This window comes from Mustela lutreola, chromosome 4 (assembly GCF_030435805.1).
Source record: "Mustela lutreola isolate mMusLut2 chromosome 4, mMusLut2.pri, whole genome shotgun sequence".
Taxonomy (NCBI): domain Eukaryota; kingdom Metazoa; phylum Chordata; class Mammalia; order Carnivora; family Mustelidae; genus Mustela; species Mustela lutreola.
The window spans coordinates 104,909,020-104,923,935 of NC_081293.1; the positions used below are offsets into that span (position 1 = coordinate 104,909,020).

General features: G+C 48.9%; 1 protein-coding gene across 5 annotated transcripts in view; it reads left to right on the plus strand.

Annotated features, from left to right (window-relative positions):
- The window catches only part of COBL (cordon-bleu WH2 repeat protein), a 261,854-nt gene extending 247,512 nt beyond the window's left edge, over positions 1-14,342 (plus strand). For all 5 annotated transcript variants that reach the window (XM_059170611.1, XM_059170614.1, XM_059170613.1 and 2 more), the window contains 3 exons: positions 30-149; positions 760-1,005; positions 13,008-14,342. In XM_059170611.1, the coding sequence (XP_059026594.1) occupies positions 30-149; positions 760-1,005; positions 13,008-13,025 (384 nt within the window). In that variant the 3' untranslated portion in view covers positions 13,026-14,342. The remainder of the gene's footprint in view (positions 1-29; positions 150-759; positions 1,006-13,007) is intronic.
- The last annotated feature ends 574 nt before the right edge of the window (positions 14,343-14,916 follow it).

Below are 14,916 nucleotides of genomic sequence, written 5' to 3' on the forward strand. Positions count from 1 at the left end.
GTGACCTGTGTCGACACTGACTGTTCTAGATTGCGGAGCACACGTCCGAGGGAGGGCCCAGGAAGCCGTCCTCCACGGAGACAGCGGGCGAGCGCTCCGCGCTGCTGGCGGCCATCCGAGGGCACCGCGGTGCCTGCAGCCTGCGGCAGGTGAGAGGAGGGCGTCCCGGGGCGGGATGCTCCACACTCGGTCCCCACGCAGGTTTGCAGAAGCCGGGCCAGCGCTCCCCTGTCCTAAGCGTCAGCTGCGCCACCCTCAGCGTGGGTAACGCAGGACCACGGGGGCTGGCGCAGAGGGGCAGCCCCTGCAGGGGAGGGGCCAGGCCCCCGGCAGCTGTCCCCTCCCTACATGTCCACCTGGCATGGAGCATTTCCCGAGTTCTCGGGCACCCAGTGTGGCCACAGGGCTGTCTCTCCTTGAGGGCAAAGTCGCTGGTCCTCTGACTGACATGACAGAGCCCCGGGAACCCAGGTGGCCCGGACCTTAGGAGCAGGACAGTGTCGTCCAGCTTCCAGCTGCAGGATCCAAGGAAGAGCGTGGTGGGTGTTTTACTCCCCAACACCTGGTCAGAGTGGACTGGGCGGCCTCCGGATCTGTCCTCCCCCACCAAGGCAAGGCAGGAGGTCAGGGAGTTCTCAGGAAGGCATGGGCAGTGAGCTCTCCCCACTCCCAGGCTTGCTGCGGGCTCCGTGAGGTCCTGGGCATGCAGCCCTTCCAGAAGGCCTGCTGGGACCTCATCACTGCACATGTCATCGCTAGGTGTCATCCTTCGCCTCTGAGGAGCTGCGGAGCTTCCGGGAAGCCGAGCCATCCTCGGAGCCACCTGGACGGCGTGACCTTGGTCTTCAGCCCCCGCCCTCCCTGCCGCCCCCGCCCCCATCGGCCACACAGGTTCCCTCCACGTCCAGGACAGCGGCCAGGTCCAGCTCCGGAGACCCTGCTGAAGCCAGGCAGGCCCTGATGGACGCCATCCGCTCTGGCATGGGGGCCGCAAGATTGAGAAAGGTGACAGTGCGTGACCATGCGAGCACTCGTAGGGGGCGGGGGTGTGGGGGAGGCCACCCAGGAGCTACACGGCAGTGAGATGATCACCCGTGTCCCTCACCCCAGGGACCAGAGGGACTTGGCCCTCACCAGGTGGGGGTCAGCCCACAGACTAGCTCCTGGGGACGCAGGGGGGCCCCCCACCACATGTGGAACCCCTAACTGCATCTCCACCACCCACTCTGATTACAGTCTGGCAGGGATGTAGGCAGTGGCCCATGGAGAGCGCGTGTCACCCTCGTCGTCCGCAGCCTGGATATTTCCCGTGTTTTCTTTCTCTCTTTATTTCTGGTTGTGGGGAGAGCTAGCATTGTGTTCCAAATGCTTGAGTTTAAAGCTCCCTGGGCAGAGCCTACGCTTCCTGTTCTGCGGCTACTTCCGTAGGGTCTTACACTGGCCCCCACGTTTGTCACCCCACACTCCCCAAAGCAGTGGTGTTTGTGCCACCACAGTGGGAATCCCAGACTCAAGGACTCCCCGGTCGCGTGGCTTCTGGGATCACTTTCAGCTCCAAAATGATTCTGGACACAGACTGATTCTCTGTCCCTGCCCATTGCTGGTGGGTTTGGGGAGTTCTGCTAATGATAGGGGGGCTGGCGAGAGGTATTATTTCGTGCAAGACCATCTCCAGAGTGTAAGCTCCTGTTTTCACAGGAACCTCAAGAGGTCAGGACTAAGATGACCCTTGGTGCATATGGAAAGGGCATGAGGTTCAGAAAATCTGAGTGGCTCAGCCTTGGTCCCACAGGACCAGATGCAGACAGGGCTCCGTGCAGACAGGGTTCCGTGAGGACATGGAAAGTACTGGAAAGCAAGTGTCCATTGTGGGAGAGGAAGTGGCCCTTGGGACAGGGCAGAGCTGCTGGGAGATCACTCCCCTGCTGCTCTCTGCACCTCCCCCCCACCACAGAAGCCTGCAACAGCAGAGGAGAGGGGAGAAGACCCCCTCCCTGCAGGCAGCAAGCCCACAATGGGCAGTCCTCACTCAAGCCCAGAGATGGTCAGTGTTCTTACCCAGTGCACGCATGGCCTGACTCCCCACCCCACCACCTGGCCGCTCTCTGCATCGTTCCTCCTCGTGCACCACCCCCAGGTGTCGTCCCTGTGTGACATGAGGCATTCCCAGCTGTGTGTGCATGTGACCCATGGGAGGGATCCGTACATCGGCTGTCAGGCCTGCTGGCCCGGCTGATCCTGGGGTACGAGTTTAAGGTTCTCAGAGTGGAATCCATCTCACATTTCCGTCCTGATCCGGATCTGGGGGTGGGCGGTGGGCCTCCGAGCTGCAGGTTCCTATTGTTTGTTCAGTGACTTCACCTTCAGAGCAGAGCTACTCTGCACCTGTGCTGGACTTTGGGTAACGCTGAACACGCTTTTTTGACCACGGACTGGACGCCAGCTTGTGAACAGATTTCTGGATCTTTCCAGAATAGCTGTCCAGGGAGCCGGACCCAGAGAGCTGGAAAGCTGGCCTGAAGGGGCACAGCTAGGCAGTGGGAGACCACGGCAAGTCTAACCCTCCGGCTTGGACTTCCGGAGAGAAAGAAAAATCCAAATTTGGGAGTTGCGCAGAGAAGCAGGAAGTCGTTTGTGCCCTGAGAAAGGAGGCCGGGAGCGATGCTGGGGACTCGGGGGCGGGGGGGGGGATAGACGGGGCAGGTGGGCACTGGGCGCAGCTGGGTCCGCGTGCTTCTGGACCGGAGCGGGGCTGCTGCAGGAGAGGTCCTGAGCCATCATCGGGTTCTGGCTGTGGCCGAGGCCAGGCCCTTCTCTCTCACCATTGCTGCTTGCTTTCTGCGGCTTCAAACTGCATTTATATGGCACGCCTGAGACTTGGATGGCCTGAACAGTTCACAAGACGCCCTTGGGCAAAAGTGACCAGGAGGAGTGTGACACGGGGGACCATGTCCCTTTGCTCTCTGTCACCACTCTGCCCAACTGTGCTGCTACATGCATGGATGACTTCAGAGCTGAACGTACAGGACTGGGTCACTGCTCTATCTGGTGACCCTGGGACCCCTCCACGCCCTTGCACTCTGCATCTCAGAATCACTCATGTAAGACCCGCTGATAGACATGGGACCCTGGAGGGCAGGCCCTGGGTGGTCCGCATGCCTGTCTATGTATTCTTCTTGAAAGCCTGGTTAAATGGCACTTCTCTGCCGGCCGTGGACCTTACAGATCTCCGCTGGCTTTGCCACACATGCTCTCTGGGGTGTGTGATACAGCAGGTGAATCTCAAAACATTGATACTTTGCTTACTAGTTGTTCTGCTTCCCTTTCCCTTTTGGGCTGTTAGAGTCGTAGAACCTTAAAGAAAAGGTGATAAATGCAGGGCTCTCCGGGGTGCACACAGGGAGGGCCGGGCTCTCTGTGGGCACTCAGTGTGTGCAGATCCTCCTTCACCAGCCCCTGGGTGTTGGGTGAGGGCTCCGGGTCAGGTGTGGCCGGGAGGACTTCGTGGACCTGAGGGATGTTACCGGCCTTCCCAGGGCTGGTGCGTGGACTCCAGGCATGAGTTTACTGGCTGCCCTCCTCCAGATGTCTATCCAACCTCCCCCTCCTCCTAACTGGGGTGCCCAGGCATTCTGGGAGGACTCTCAAAGAGGCAGGATGGCCGGAGCTAAAACTCGGATGATCAGTGCCCACACCTGTAAGACAAGGTTTGCAGTGGCAGGAGATGCTACTTACAGTAAAAGACAGAAGGGTCAGTTGGACACATACGGAATAATCGCCTGAAAAATGACTGGCATCAGTGCATATACCTAGCTCAGTCTGTTAAGCATCTGACTCTTGATCTCTGCTTGGGTCTTGATCACAGGGTCCTGAGTTCAAGCCTCTTGTTGGTCTCCACGCCAGGCTTGGAGCCTACTTTAAAAAAAAAAAAAAAAAAATTACTGTCATTTTTCAAGGCAATTAAAAGTACATTTGCCTTCCCGGTGTGAATGAAATAATTTTTCCACCTATGTATTTGTGGCATTAGAGAAATTTCCACCTCCGGGTCATAGCGTTTGCAGTCCCACTCCATCTGTGGGATCTTCTCCAAGGGCACACCTGCTGTACCAGCTGGGCAGCCCAGCACCCACTTCCTTCCCAGACTCCATCCCACACTCATAGGAACGGGGGACATCGGATAGCCCTCAGTGGTCTGTTCTCAATGCGTTCTTTCGGGAGCCTGGAATGGACTCCAAGCCCCCTCTGCATCTGTGTTTAGATTTAAAACATTCACACTCTGCAAGCATTTCCTAAGAAACCCCCAGGGTCCAAGGCCTGTGGTCCTGCTCACGACAGAAAGGTGAACAAGGCCGTGTCTGTGCCTTCATGGGCTCTCAGCTGGAAGGAGAGGGTGTGAAGTTGGTTGTTGACCATGGGACCTTCTCACCAAGCCAGGGACAGGATGAACACCCCGGAGCCACTGCCTGGTATGTCCTGGCTCTCCTCCAGGCCTGTGCTCTGTCACCTTCCTGGGAGTGAAGGCTGTGGCTTCCATCCCTCAGACAGGCAAGCGGGGCACAGATGCCGTGACTCACCCCGGGCCTTAACTAGGTGGGCACAGATGCTAACCCAACTCCACGTGGGCACACTCTCCCAGTGCAGGAAAGGACTGATGCCGACCACACACGTGTCGATGCTTGGCCTCAACCGTAGACCCCCAAGAGACATGATCAGACAGGTGATGCCGTCACCATAAAGGCCTGGGAGACCCCCACGCCAGAACAGAAACCAAGAGCAGCAGCACACCTCTTTCCTCCAAGCCAGAAGGTGTCTTCCCTGGAGGGTCAGAGAAGCCACGTTCCTGTGGCCGGAAACAATGGCTTGTGTCCGAACAGGAAACCCAACATGAGCCAGAATTCCCTCCAATGCCAGCTTTGGGCAGCTTGTTCTGTGAACCTGGAGTAGGTTTGGGTTAGAGTGGACTAGTTCAGAGATACAGACGGGTCCATTCCAGCTGTGTTGCCTCTTGCCGTGTGATCCTTCTGCCACGTCCAGATCTAAGAGGTGACCTGTTCTTCCATGCAGGGGGACATGTGGAACCTGTCCTGAGAAGCCCCCAATTCAGTGGCCTCCCCGCCCTCACAAACTCTACCCCCTGCTCCTGGCTCACTGTCCCCCATGTTTTACCAGCCACCCCGCACTCATCCCACATGCGTGCTTGAAGGAGAAGCCCTCAGTTCCCAGGCTGGACTGGCTCCCTCCTTCACAGCATCTCACTAGGTCCCTTAGGATCAAAGCACAGCTCTAACTTCTAGAATAACCAATGCCACATGCTTGGTGCTTGCCCCTGCTATCAGACTAGACCTCAGCCCTGGCACACAGTGGGCACTCGATACCAGTTACTCAGAGAGGGACAGAGAGAACAAACTCACCCTTTGCCTGCCATGTTTGCCGGCTCCCACCTAGGAACCCAGCACGTCCCACATCCACACGCCCATCATTCATCTGCTCCATCATCGCTAGAACATCTCGCCAAGAATCCACCTCAAGCTGGAAAAAACCACCATCTTTTCCTTTGGAAATTTAGAGGGGTTCTTTTTATCTCGTGTCTTCCCTCACTGGTCCCATTCCCAGTCTGCAAAGTTGCCCAACAGCTCATCAGCGCCCCAGAGCTCATCTGTCTCCTCTGGGAGACGGGAGCTTATGAGCGAGTTCTATGGCTCTGATGATTCCTTTCCTCCCCCTGGATGCCATTTCCCTCTTCCCACTGTCCCTTTTACCTCTTTCCATAGAAACATCATTCTCCTCAGCAGGCGAGGAAACAACATAAAACGGATATTTTTACAGCTTTCTGGATTGGCCTCAAAGTCTAAGCCGTGTCCCTTCATTGATTTTCTTCTTGCCCAACCAAAACAAAAGAGGATCTTTCAGGAAGCAAAGCTATACCTTGCCTCAGCCCAGAGAGCGGTCACTTACTGACGTGGCTTAAATTTGGGTCGACACCAGTGGCCATCAGTATGGTTCATGCTACACGTGTGCTTAACTGAACCAGCAAGCTCCCTGTTGTGAATTGTTATCTGAGCCAGAGCATGTTAGTGCTGCCCTCGTGTAATTCCCATTTTTATACAACACTGAGGAGTTTTCCTTTTCTCTTCTAAATATGGCCTTAATTTGCTGAGGACTTTCCAGATCCAGATTCCGCCATCATATTGATATTGGCGGTGGCAAGCACAGCCTCCACCCAGGTCTCCAAGCCAGCCATCGATTCACTCACTCACCAGCCCAGGGCTCTGGCTCTCAGGTTTCTGGCCCGCCAGAAGGGGGCTTGCCTCCAGGAGAGCAGGTGAGGGCCAGCCCCTCTCAGCTTCACAGCCCTGCTCTCCAGCTGCCCCACCAGCCCAAACCCGCCCTCCACCTTGTACACTTTGCACCCTGAGAAACTGGCCTTAGCAGCACAGAACTGCTCTCCAAAGGCGCTTTCTCCCAGGATGCCTGACTTTAGGTGACAGAGGCACGCGGAGCCATCTCTGGCCCCACCCCAAACCCTCATTCAGTTGTCACCCCAACTCGTCTACTGGAAAGCTCAGCGGAAGGAAGGATGACAGGGGTGGGTGGTGAGTGAGGCATGTGGCAGACCTGCCCGCTGCTTGCTGTGCTGCAGAAATGCTCCAACACCACCAGCCTCCATATGGGGAGGGGCTGGCAGCCAGGCAATCCCCGAGACCCGCCCAGCCTGCACGCAGAGTCGACTCCAGAGCGTGCGCTCTGAACTCTGCACACATTCTTCGCATCTGTTTTTTAAGTGTTTATAAATATCTTTATGAAGCGTCATTATTTTTTTCCATTTTTTTTTTTTTTTAATGAGAGGGAGAATGTGTGCGAACAGGGGGAGGGGCAGAGGGAGAGAGAATCTCAAGCAGACACCCCGCTGGGCACAGAGCCCAAAACAGGGCTTGAGGTCACAACCCTAAGATCACAACCTGAGCCAAAACCAAGAGTCGGATGCGTAGTCCACTGAGCCACCCAGGCACCTCTATTTTTTCTACTTTTATGAAATATAATTGATACAGAGCGCTATATAAGTTTGGGACATAGAGCAGAATGACTTGACTTACATATATTTTGAAATAACCACGAGAGTAAGTTAACGTTCATTATCTCATGGAGATACCGGGGCGGGTGGGGGGGGGGTGTTTTTCCCTTGTAATGAGAACTCTTAGGATATACTCTCTAAACCACTTCCCTCCATGACTTACAGTCGTGTGAGCTGCAGATATCATACTGTGTATTATATCCCTGGTATTTCTGTGTTTGCACCATTTGACTGCCTTCATCCAGTTTCCTCTCCGTCCACCCCCTGCTTCTCGTAACCCCAACTCCGATCTCTTCTTCTGTGCCTCTGATTTTAAGATGACACACAGAACTGAGATCATACAATATTTGTCTTCCTCCATCTGGCTGACTTTACTTAGCATATCTATCCACCCATCTTCCCCATACCCACCCACACAAAGGTTTATTTTTTCTGGATTTTAAAGTAAATTATAAACACCAGTACACCTCGCTCCAAAATCATTTAACGTGCGTATTATGAGAGGCTCGTACTTGTTATGATCGTTTTTGAGATAAAATGTTTGGACGGTGAAATCCACACACCTTAAGGGCACTGATGAGTCTAAAACCCATTTTTGCAGTCCTCACCTCCACTGAGTTTGGATTTGGTTTTGGACAAGTATTGGGGGAGAATAAAACTGAAGTAGTGGCTTTAAATTCCCGGTTCTCAGGATATGTGTGTTTCCATACACATGCATACACATATATATGCACGTATTTTGGAGTGACTGAGGGCTGCTTGCGTTATCTGGCTCAGAAGAGGAGTATCACTGGCATGGCTGCAAGTGGGCTGGTTGGAGAAGGGAGAGCCTGGAACAAGCCTGGAGAGAAGACAAGATAGAAGACATGGAGCTAGCCCAGAGCAGGGAACATGGGTCAGTCCACACTTCCAGCAGAGCAATAGGAAAAGGAGTAAAACAGAGCTTTCCAAATATGTTCAACTCTCACGTCTTTGAATCCTTGGGAATGTCCACTTATTGTCAAGACGAAGTTTCAGGGACTGAAATTACCATCCCATCTGAGATAACCAAAAATTCCCAGCCTCTGTACAAGAAGAAGAAATCAGCAGTGGCCAGCAGACTCCCTGAGCTGGTGAGCAGAGCTGGGAGTCTGGGGTCACCGAGGCAGCTAAGGTGTACAGCACAGAGCCCCGAACATCAAATTGCAGCATGGAGAGAGAAGTCCAGAGACTGCAGAGGGCCCGTTGGAATTGTCAGTGCAGTGGGGATGGGCACATACTTGTGAGGCCAGGACAGAATCACGTGGTAGCGTAAGGAGGAGCAGCACCTGGAGCTCACACAGTTAGACTAGAGGACTCTGTGTGGCTCTCACGCTGCACAGCACCTCTTCACCGCAACACGCAAAACCATCAGACTGTTTCTGCATAACTGCACCCCAGAATAAAGCAGAAGAACATTTGTCAGAAGAAAAAATATCTGTCACCCAGTGAGGTAAAATTAATAGTGTCGAGCATCCAGTCAAAGATTACCATTGCTACAAAGAGGCAGGAGGATATGAAACACTGTATGCTGAAAATGAATCGAGGAAAACCTCTCTAAAGCAGACCCAGATGTTAAAATTGGCAGGTGATATGGAAATAGTTAATATAATTATATTTAAAGAATCTAAATACTACCATGTATGTTCTGTGACCACAACAGGATTAAATTAGAAATCAATGACAAATGATCTCTGAAAAATCCCAAATATTTGAAAACTAATTAACATGACTCTTAATCACTCATGGGTCAAAGAAAAAACTCAAAAAGGGAATCGCAAAGTATTTTGAACAAAATGTAAATTAAAACACAACATAAAGTGTTGGCTGCTATAAAATCAGTACTTGGAGGAGAACCTATAGCAGCACATTGCTGTATTAGAAAAGAAGAAAGACCACGGTTGAATGACCTCACTTCCACCTTAAGAAACTAGAAAAAGAAGAGTAAAAATTGAACGTAGAGTGAGCAGAAGAAAATAAATCACAAAGATCAGAGCAGAAAGCAATGAAATAAAGAAGAAAAAATAAAGCAAAATCGATTAACCAACAGCTTACTCTTTCGCAAGACTAGTATAGGTGATCAAACCTCTAGCCAGGCTTATTGGGAAGAAGAAAAAAGACAATCTGCCAAGATCAGGAAGGAGGGATATAATATCACTACAGATCCTACAGATAGTAAAAAGGATAATAAGGCAAAATTATGAACAGCTTTATGCAATAGACGAATTCTTTGAAAGATACAAGCTATCAAAACTCACTCAAAAGGAAATAGATAATCCAAGTAGCCCCCTAATATTAAAGAAATTTAATTACAAGTCAGAAACCTTCCTCCACCCACACAGACACAAACAAAACACTGCCACCAAGCCCAGGAGACTTCACTGGTGAGTTCTACCAAACATGTAACATTCACCGAGCAGCACGTCTGAACTTCTAGAAATTTTGTTCAGAATTTCCTGAAGAGGAGAGATGACTCCACACCTCATTCTACAAAAAACAATGTTACCCTGATACCAAAACCAGACAAAGATATCACAAGGAAAGAAAACTATAGAGCAGTAGTCCTCATGAACATAGATGCAAAAGAGCCCAAATTGAAATTTAGCAAATCAGGGGCGCCTGGGTGGCTCAGTGGGTTAAGCTGCTGCCTTTGGCTCAGGTCATGATCTCAGGGTCCTGGGATCGAGTCCCACATTGGGCTCTCTGCTCAGCAGGGGGCCTGCTTCCTCCTCTCTCTCTGCCTGCTTCTCTGCCTCCTTGTGATCTCTGTCAAATAAATAAATAAAATCTTTAAAAAAAAATTTAGCAAATCAAATCCAACTACATGTAACAAGAGTAACATCATGTTCAAGTGGGAATGCAAGGTTGGGTTGATATAAACAACAAAAAAAAGAGGAAAACCCTGATAATCTCAATGGACACATTAAAAGAATTTGGTAATTCAACATCCATTTCTGATTTTTAAAAAAAGTCTATAAAGTAGGAAAACAAATAACTGATGAAAGGCATTGATGGAAAACCCACAGTCCACACCATAGATGATGATGGAAGAGAGAATACATCTCCCTGGAATCAGAAACAAAGCAAGAATATCTGCATTCTGTTCAGTGTTAGGTGATGCTGGAGCTAACATTGTAAGCAGGCAAGGGAAGGAGGGAAGAAAGGAAGGAATGCATCCCTATTGCAAGAGGAATGCATCCCTATTGCATAGACCATGCGATGGTCAATGTTAGAAAACCCAGTGGGATCTATGGACAGATTTTAAGTTTATTAAGTACGTCTGGCAATATTATAGGATATAGCAGCATTACAAATACAGCTGTATTTCTAAGTATTAGCAGTGAACAATCATTAACTAGATTTTTTAAAATAATAATTTTTGAGAACATAAAAAATATTAATACTTAGGGATGAATTCGACTAAAGATGTACACAACCACAAAGCATTGCTGAGAGAATTTCAGGAAGACCTAAATGGATGGACAGATAACTCCTATTTGAAAACCCAGTGTGGCTATGCTCCCCAAATTGAATTGTAAATTCAGTGTAGCCCCAGTCAGCTTCCCAGTAGGCCCTTTTTAGAAATTGACAGGCTGTGTCTAAAATTGAGATAGAAATGCAAAGACCTAGAATAGTCAAAACTACTTTGAAAAAATTCAAGTCGGGGGACTATCACTTCTTTATTTCAATACTTACAACAATGCCAAAGTAATTAACACTATCTGGTAATGATACCAGAAAGGCCAGTGAGTGGAAAATAATAGAGAGCCCACAAATAGACCCACTGATTTTTGACAAAGGTATATAGAGAGAATTCAGTGGAGAAAGGACAGTTTTGGTTTTTTTTTTTTTGTTTTCCAAAACTGTCATAGCAACCATAGCTGTCATTCTTACGCATGATAATTAACTTTGATCCATACCTCACACCATGTAACTCAGGATTAATTATATATTTAAATTTGAAACCGAGAACTAAAATTTCTAGTGAAAATGTATGAGAAAATCTTTGTGACCTTGGCTTAGGCAAAAATGTCTTGAATTTGAAACCAAAAGCGCAGTCCATCAAAGGGCAAATTGACAAATTGGATTCCCTCAAAAGTAAAGCTCTCTGCCCTTCAAAAGAACTTACCATTAAGAAAATGAAAATGCAAGCCTCATACTATGACTACATGTTGGCAACACATTTATTGGATACAGGATATATATTTAGAATTCATAGAGAAAAAAGCAGGCAAGTCAGTAAATGGGCAAGACATTTGAATAAACACTTGAAGAAGATACATAGATGCAAATAAGCATATGAAAAGATGCTCCACATCTTGATTATTGAAATGCAAGTCAAAACCACAAAGTTTTCCCGCTACATACCTACTAAAATGGCTACAATTTAAGTAGAAAATGACAGTACAGAATATTGATGAGATGGAAAGCAACTGGAACTCTCAAGACCTGTTAGCGGGAATGTAAATGGCACCCCTACTTGAAAGGTAATCGGCACTTCCTTCAAGTTACAGCTGTAGCCACCACGTGATCCAGCCATCCTGCCCTAGGTGCTTACCCGAGAGAAATGAAACAAACGTAAATATATAATCTTGTATTCACATGCAATATATATAGCAGTTTTATTTGTAATTTCCTCATACTGGAAACTGTTGAACCTTAGCCTTTGTTGTTTTGTTTTGTTTTGTTCTGGTTTTTTTTTTTTTAAGATTTATTTATTTGAGAGAGCACACCCTTGAGTGGGGGGAGGGGCAGGGGAAAAGGAGAATCTTAAGCAGACTCCGGGCTGAGCACAGAACCTGATGTGGGGCTCGATCTCACAACCCTAAGATCATAACCTAAGCCAAAATCAAGCGTCAGATGCTTAACCAACTGAGCCACCTGGGTGCCCCTAATTTTAGCCTTTAAAGGCACTGAAATAACTCCTTTGAAATTCTACAAATCTGGCTTTCTGCAGTTGGACAGGAAGATTCTGGGTGAAGCTAAGAGTGAAAGTTGGACCTTATGCATCCGGGGAATGGGGTCATGCCTGTGCATTCACTCATTCGTGCCACAAATACTGAGCACTCAGTAAGGTCTGTGCCCAGAGGAGGGAGTGAGAATCCCATGGTTCCTCCTCAGTGAGCCAGTCTGCAGCAGTGAGGGTGCAGGGAGTCTGAGACATGGCAGCAGACTGGGGTCACTGACAGAAGGAGGGGTGACTGCATCAGCCCTGAAAAGGGCTTAGGTCAGGAGAGTCTCTCCCTAGAGATAGTATGTACACCAATTCTCGAAGGGCTCATAGCTTCCAGCTGGAAAGATGCATCCCCAACAGAGAAACCCCACATGCAAAGCCTGTCCAGAGGAGCAAAAGACCCCAGCAGATCCCAGAATCTGAGAAAGCTGGGGGCAGCTGAGGGCTCTAGCAGAATGGTGGAGACCTGGGGATGTGCTATAGCTCTCCAGCGAGTTCATACTTTCTTCCTCGAAAAAGAGCTATCGGCGTGCCTGAGTGGCCCAGTGGGTTAAGTGTCTGCCTTCTGCTCAGGTCGTGATCCTGGAGTCCCAGGATTGAGTCCCTTATTGGGCTGCCTGCTCGGCAGGGAGTCTGCTTCTCCCTCTGACCTTCTCCCATCTCATGTTCTCTCTGTCTGTCTCTTTCTCTCTCCCCCTCTCTGTCAAATAAATAAAATCTTTAAAAAAAAAAAAAAACTGGCTGGAGCAAGTCACTGTAAATCATTAAGCATGTTTATGTTCCAGAAATATTCTCCTTGGAGCTGTAAGCAGGATGGGTATTGATGTAGAAACTTGTGCTGGAAGAGTACTGGCAAGGATGTTCTTGCCCTCAGCTCCTTAGCACCCAGATCCACACGCCCTGGGCCAAGCCCTTTGGCTCCTTCAGGTCCCCTGAGTAACTGTGGCTCTCTTTCCACCGTAGGTGCCCTTGCTCGTATAAATCATTGAGAAGATCAGATCATGGCAGAAACCCACCTGTGAGCCATCCATAGTCGCTGCTCGAGGACGCCACGTGGCAGGGAGCATTGGGATTTTGGTGAACTTTCTTGTCTACAGGCCAAACTCACACAATTGATTTTCAGTCCTGCAAAATGGTTCCAAGGGAGGGCGAGGTGCTGCTCAGCTGTGTGGCATGTGTGCCAAGGAAACATGTTTGCCTCTGAATATTTCAAGTTGCCAATAAACTATTCTTGTTGGCAGGTTAATGGGGTTATAAATGCTGGAGCCCAGCGCTACCCTTAATTATGGTGACCTTAGACTGATTCTGGAACTTGAAGATTTTACCACATAGAGATGGTTAAGACCACGTAGCTGTTTGAAATCTTTTGAATTCCTGGAAAATATGTTTAAACCAATTGAAACAATCTGAATGGAATACACTCTGTGATGTTCTCGGTAGCAAGAAAGGAGCAGAAGATGACTTCGTTGAGTAAGGAAATCACTGGATTTTTAATCTCATGAATGTGGGGTTAAAACCTCACAGAGGGTCTCAGACTATCATCCGACGAACTAAGCTTTTAAAAAATCAGCAGTTATCACCCAGAATAAAATCACACTTGATGTCTGAACAGGTGTTTCTGATTCTCCAAGAGTGGCAGTGACAGAGGTCAGAAAGGCATTGGTGCAGACAGTCCGTGCCCCACTTTGCAGGCATCCCCAGCAGGCTGGGAAGTAGAATGAGTCCCCCCACAACCCTGGGCGGGCTATATATGGAGCCTGGTGACTGCCCTGAGAACCTTCTGAAATCCTCCATGGGATCAAGAGCAGGGACACTGGGTGTCTTGCATGTCACCACGATTGGATCAAAACTGTGCTGGTATTTCACGGTTTGGGTTCAGTCTGGGCACCTTTGCCCAGTGGATCAATAGTACCCATGTTTCAAGCAGAAGGCTTTTCTTATCACCCAGAAATCTGCCCTCGGTATTTATAATGTTTAGACACAGCGCTAGTTTTTCACATCTCTCTCTAAAGCCTTTTGTTACGTTGAAAAGAGCTCTCTAAGAGATGAATAGAAATCAAGAGGAGTTCATGAAATAAAATCCCTATCTTAATGGAACAACAAATATAGTGAGATCATTTTAATATTTCACAACTGTTTCAGATCAAGGTGTCCCGTAGAATGGAAACTTTGCTCCACATTGTCTGGAGACAATTGCTCACCTTCCCGGTGTGGCAAGAGCATCAGCCTGTGTCTCTTAAGCCACACTGTCTCTCTGTGTCTTTTAGTGCCACAAATAAAAAAAAAAAAAAAATGAAATTGTAGCCATTGTGTGAATTTCATGACTTTATGCCCTTATCCCAGAGTAGAAAGGAGAGATTTAGTAATTCAATGAATAAATATTCTTGACTGCCTGCTACACTCTTCTAGGCAACAGAAAGGAAAACAAACAAGATTCCCTGTCCTCATGGAGTTTAGTTTACAGGGGAGAAGACAGATGATGAGCAACAAAGGTGAGCAAAATATTGAATATATTTAGAAGTCAGTAGTGTGTAGGAGAAGATCAGGAAAAGGGATGTAATGTGAAATAAGGTGATGAAGAAAGTCCTCAGTGATATAGTGATGTTTGAGTAAAACTGAAGAAAAAAGAGAGCAGACCATGAATGGATGTGTAACTGGCTAGGGAAAGAGCAAGTGCAAAGGCCCTGTGGCAGGATCTGCTCAGTGTGTTGGAGGACCTAGGAGGTCAGTGTGAAGCATGGGTGGTCACACAAAAATATGGAGTTTCCCAGCTTCTGACCCCTTGGTCTTTGCATAAAGCTCAGTGCCTCATTTCCCAGCGCTACCTTGCTCCCCAGCCAGAGCAAGAGGGGAGCACACATGGTGGACCCAG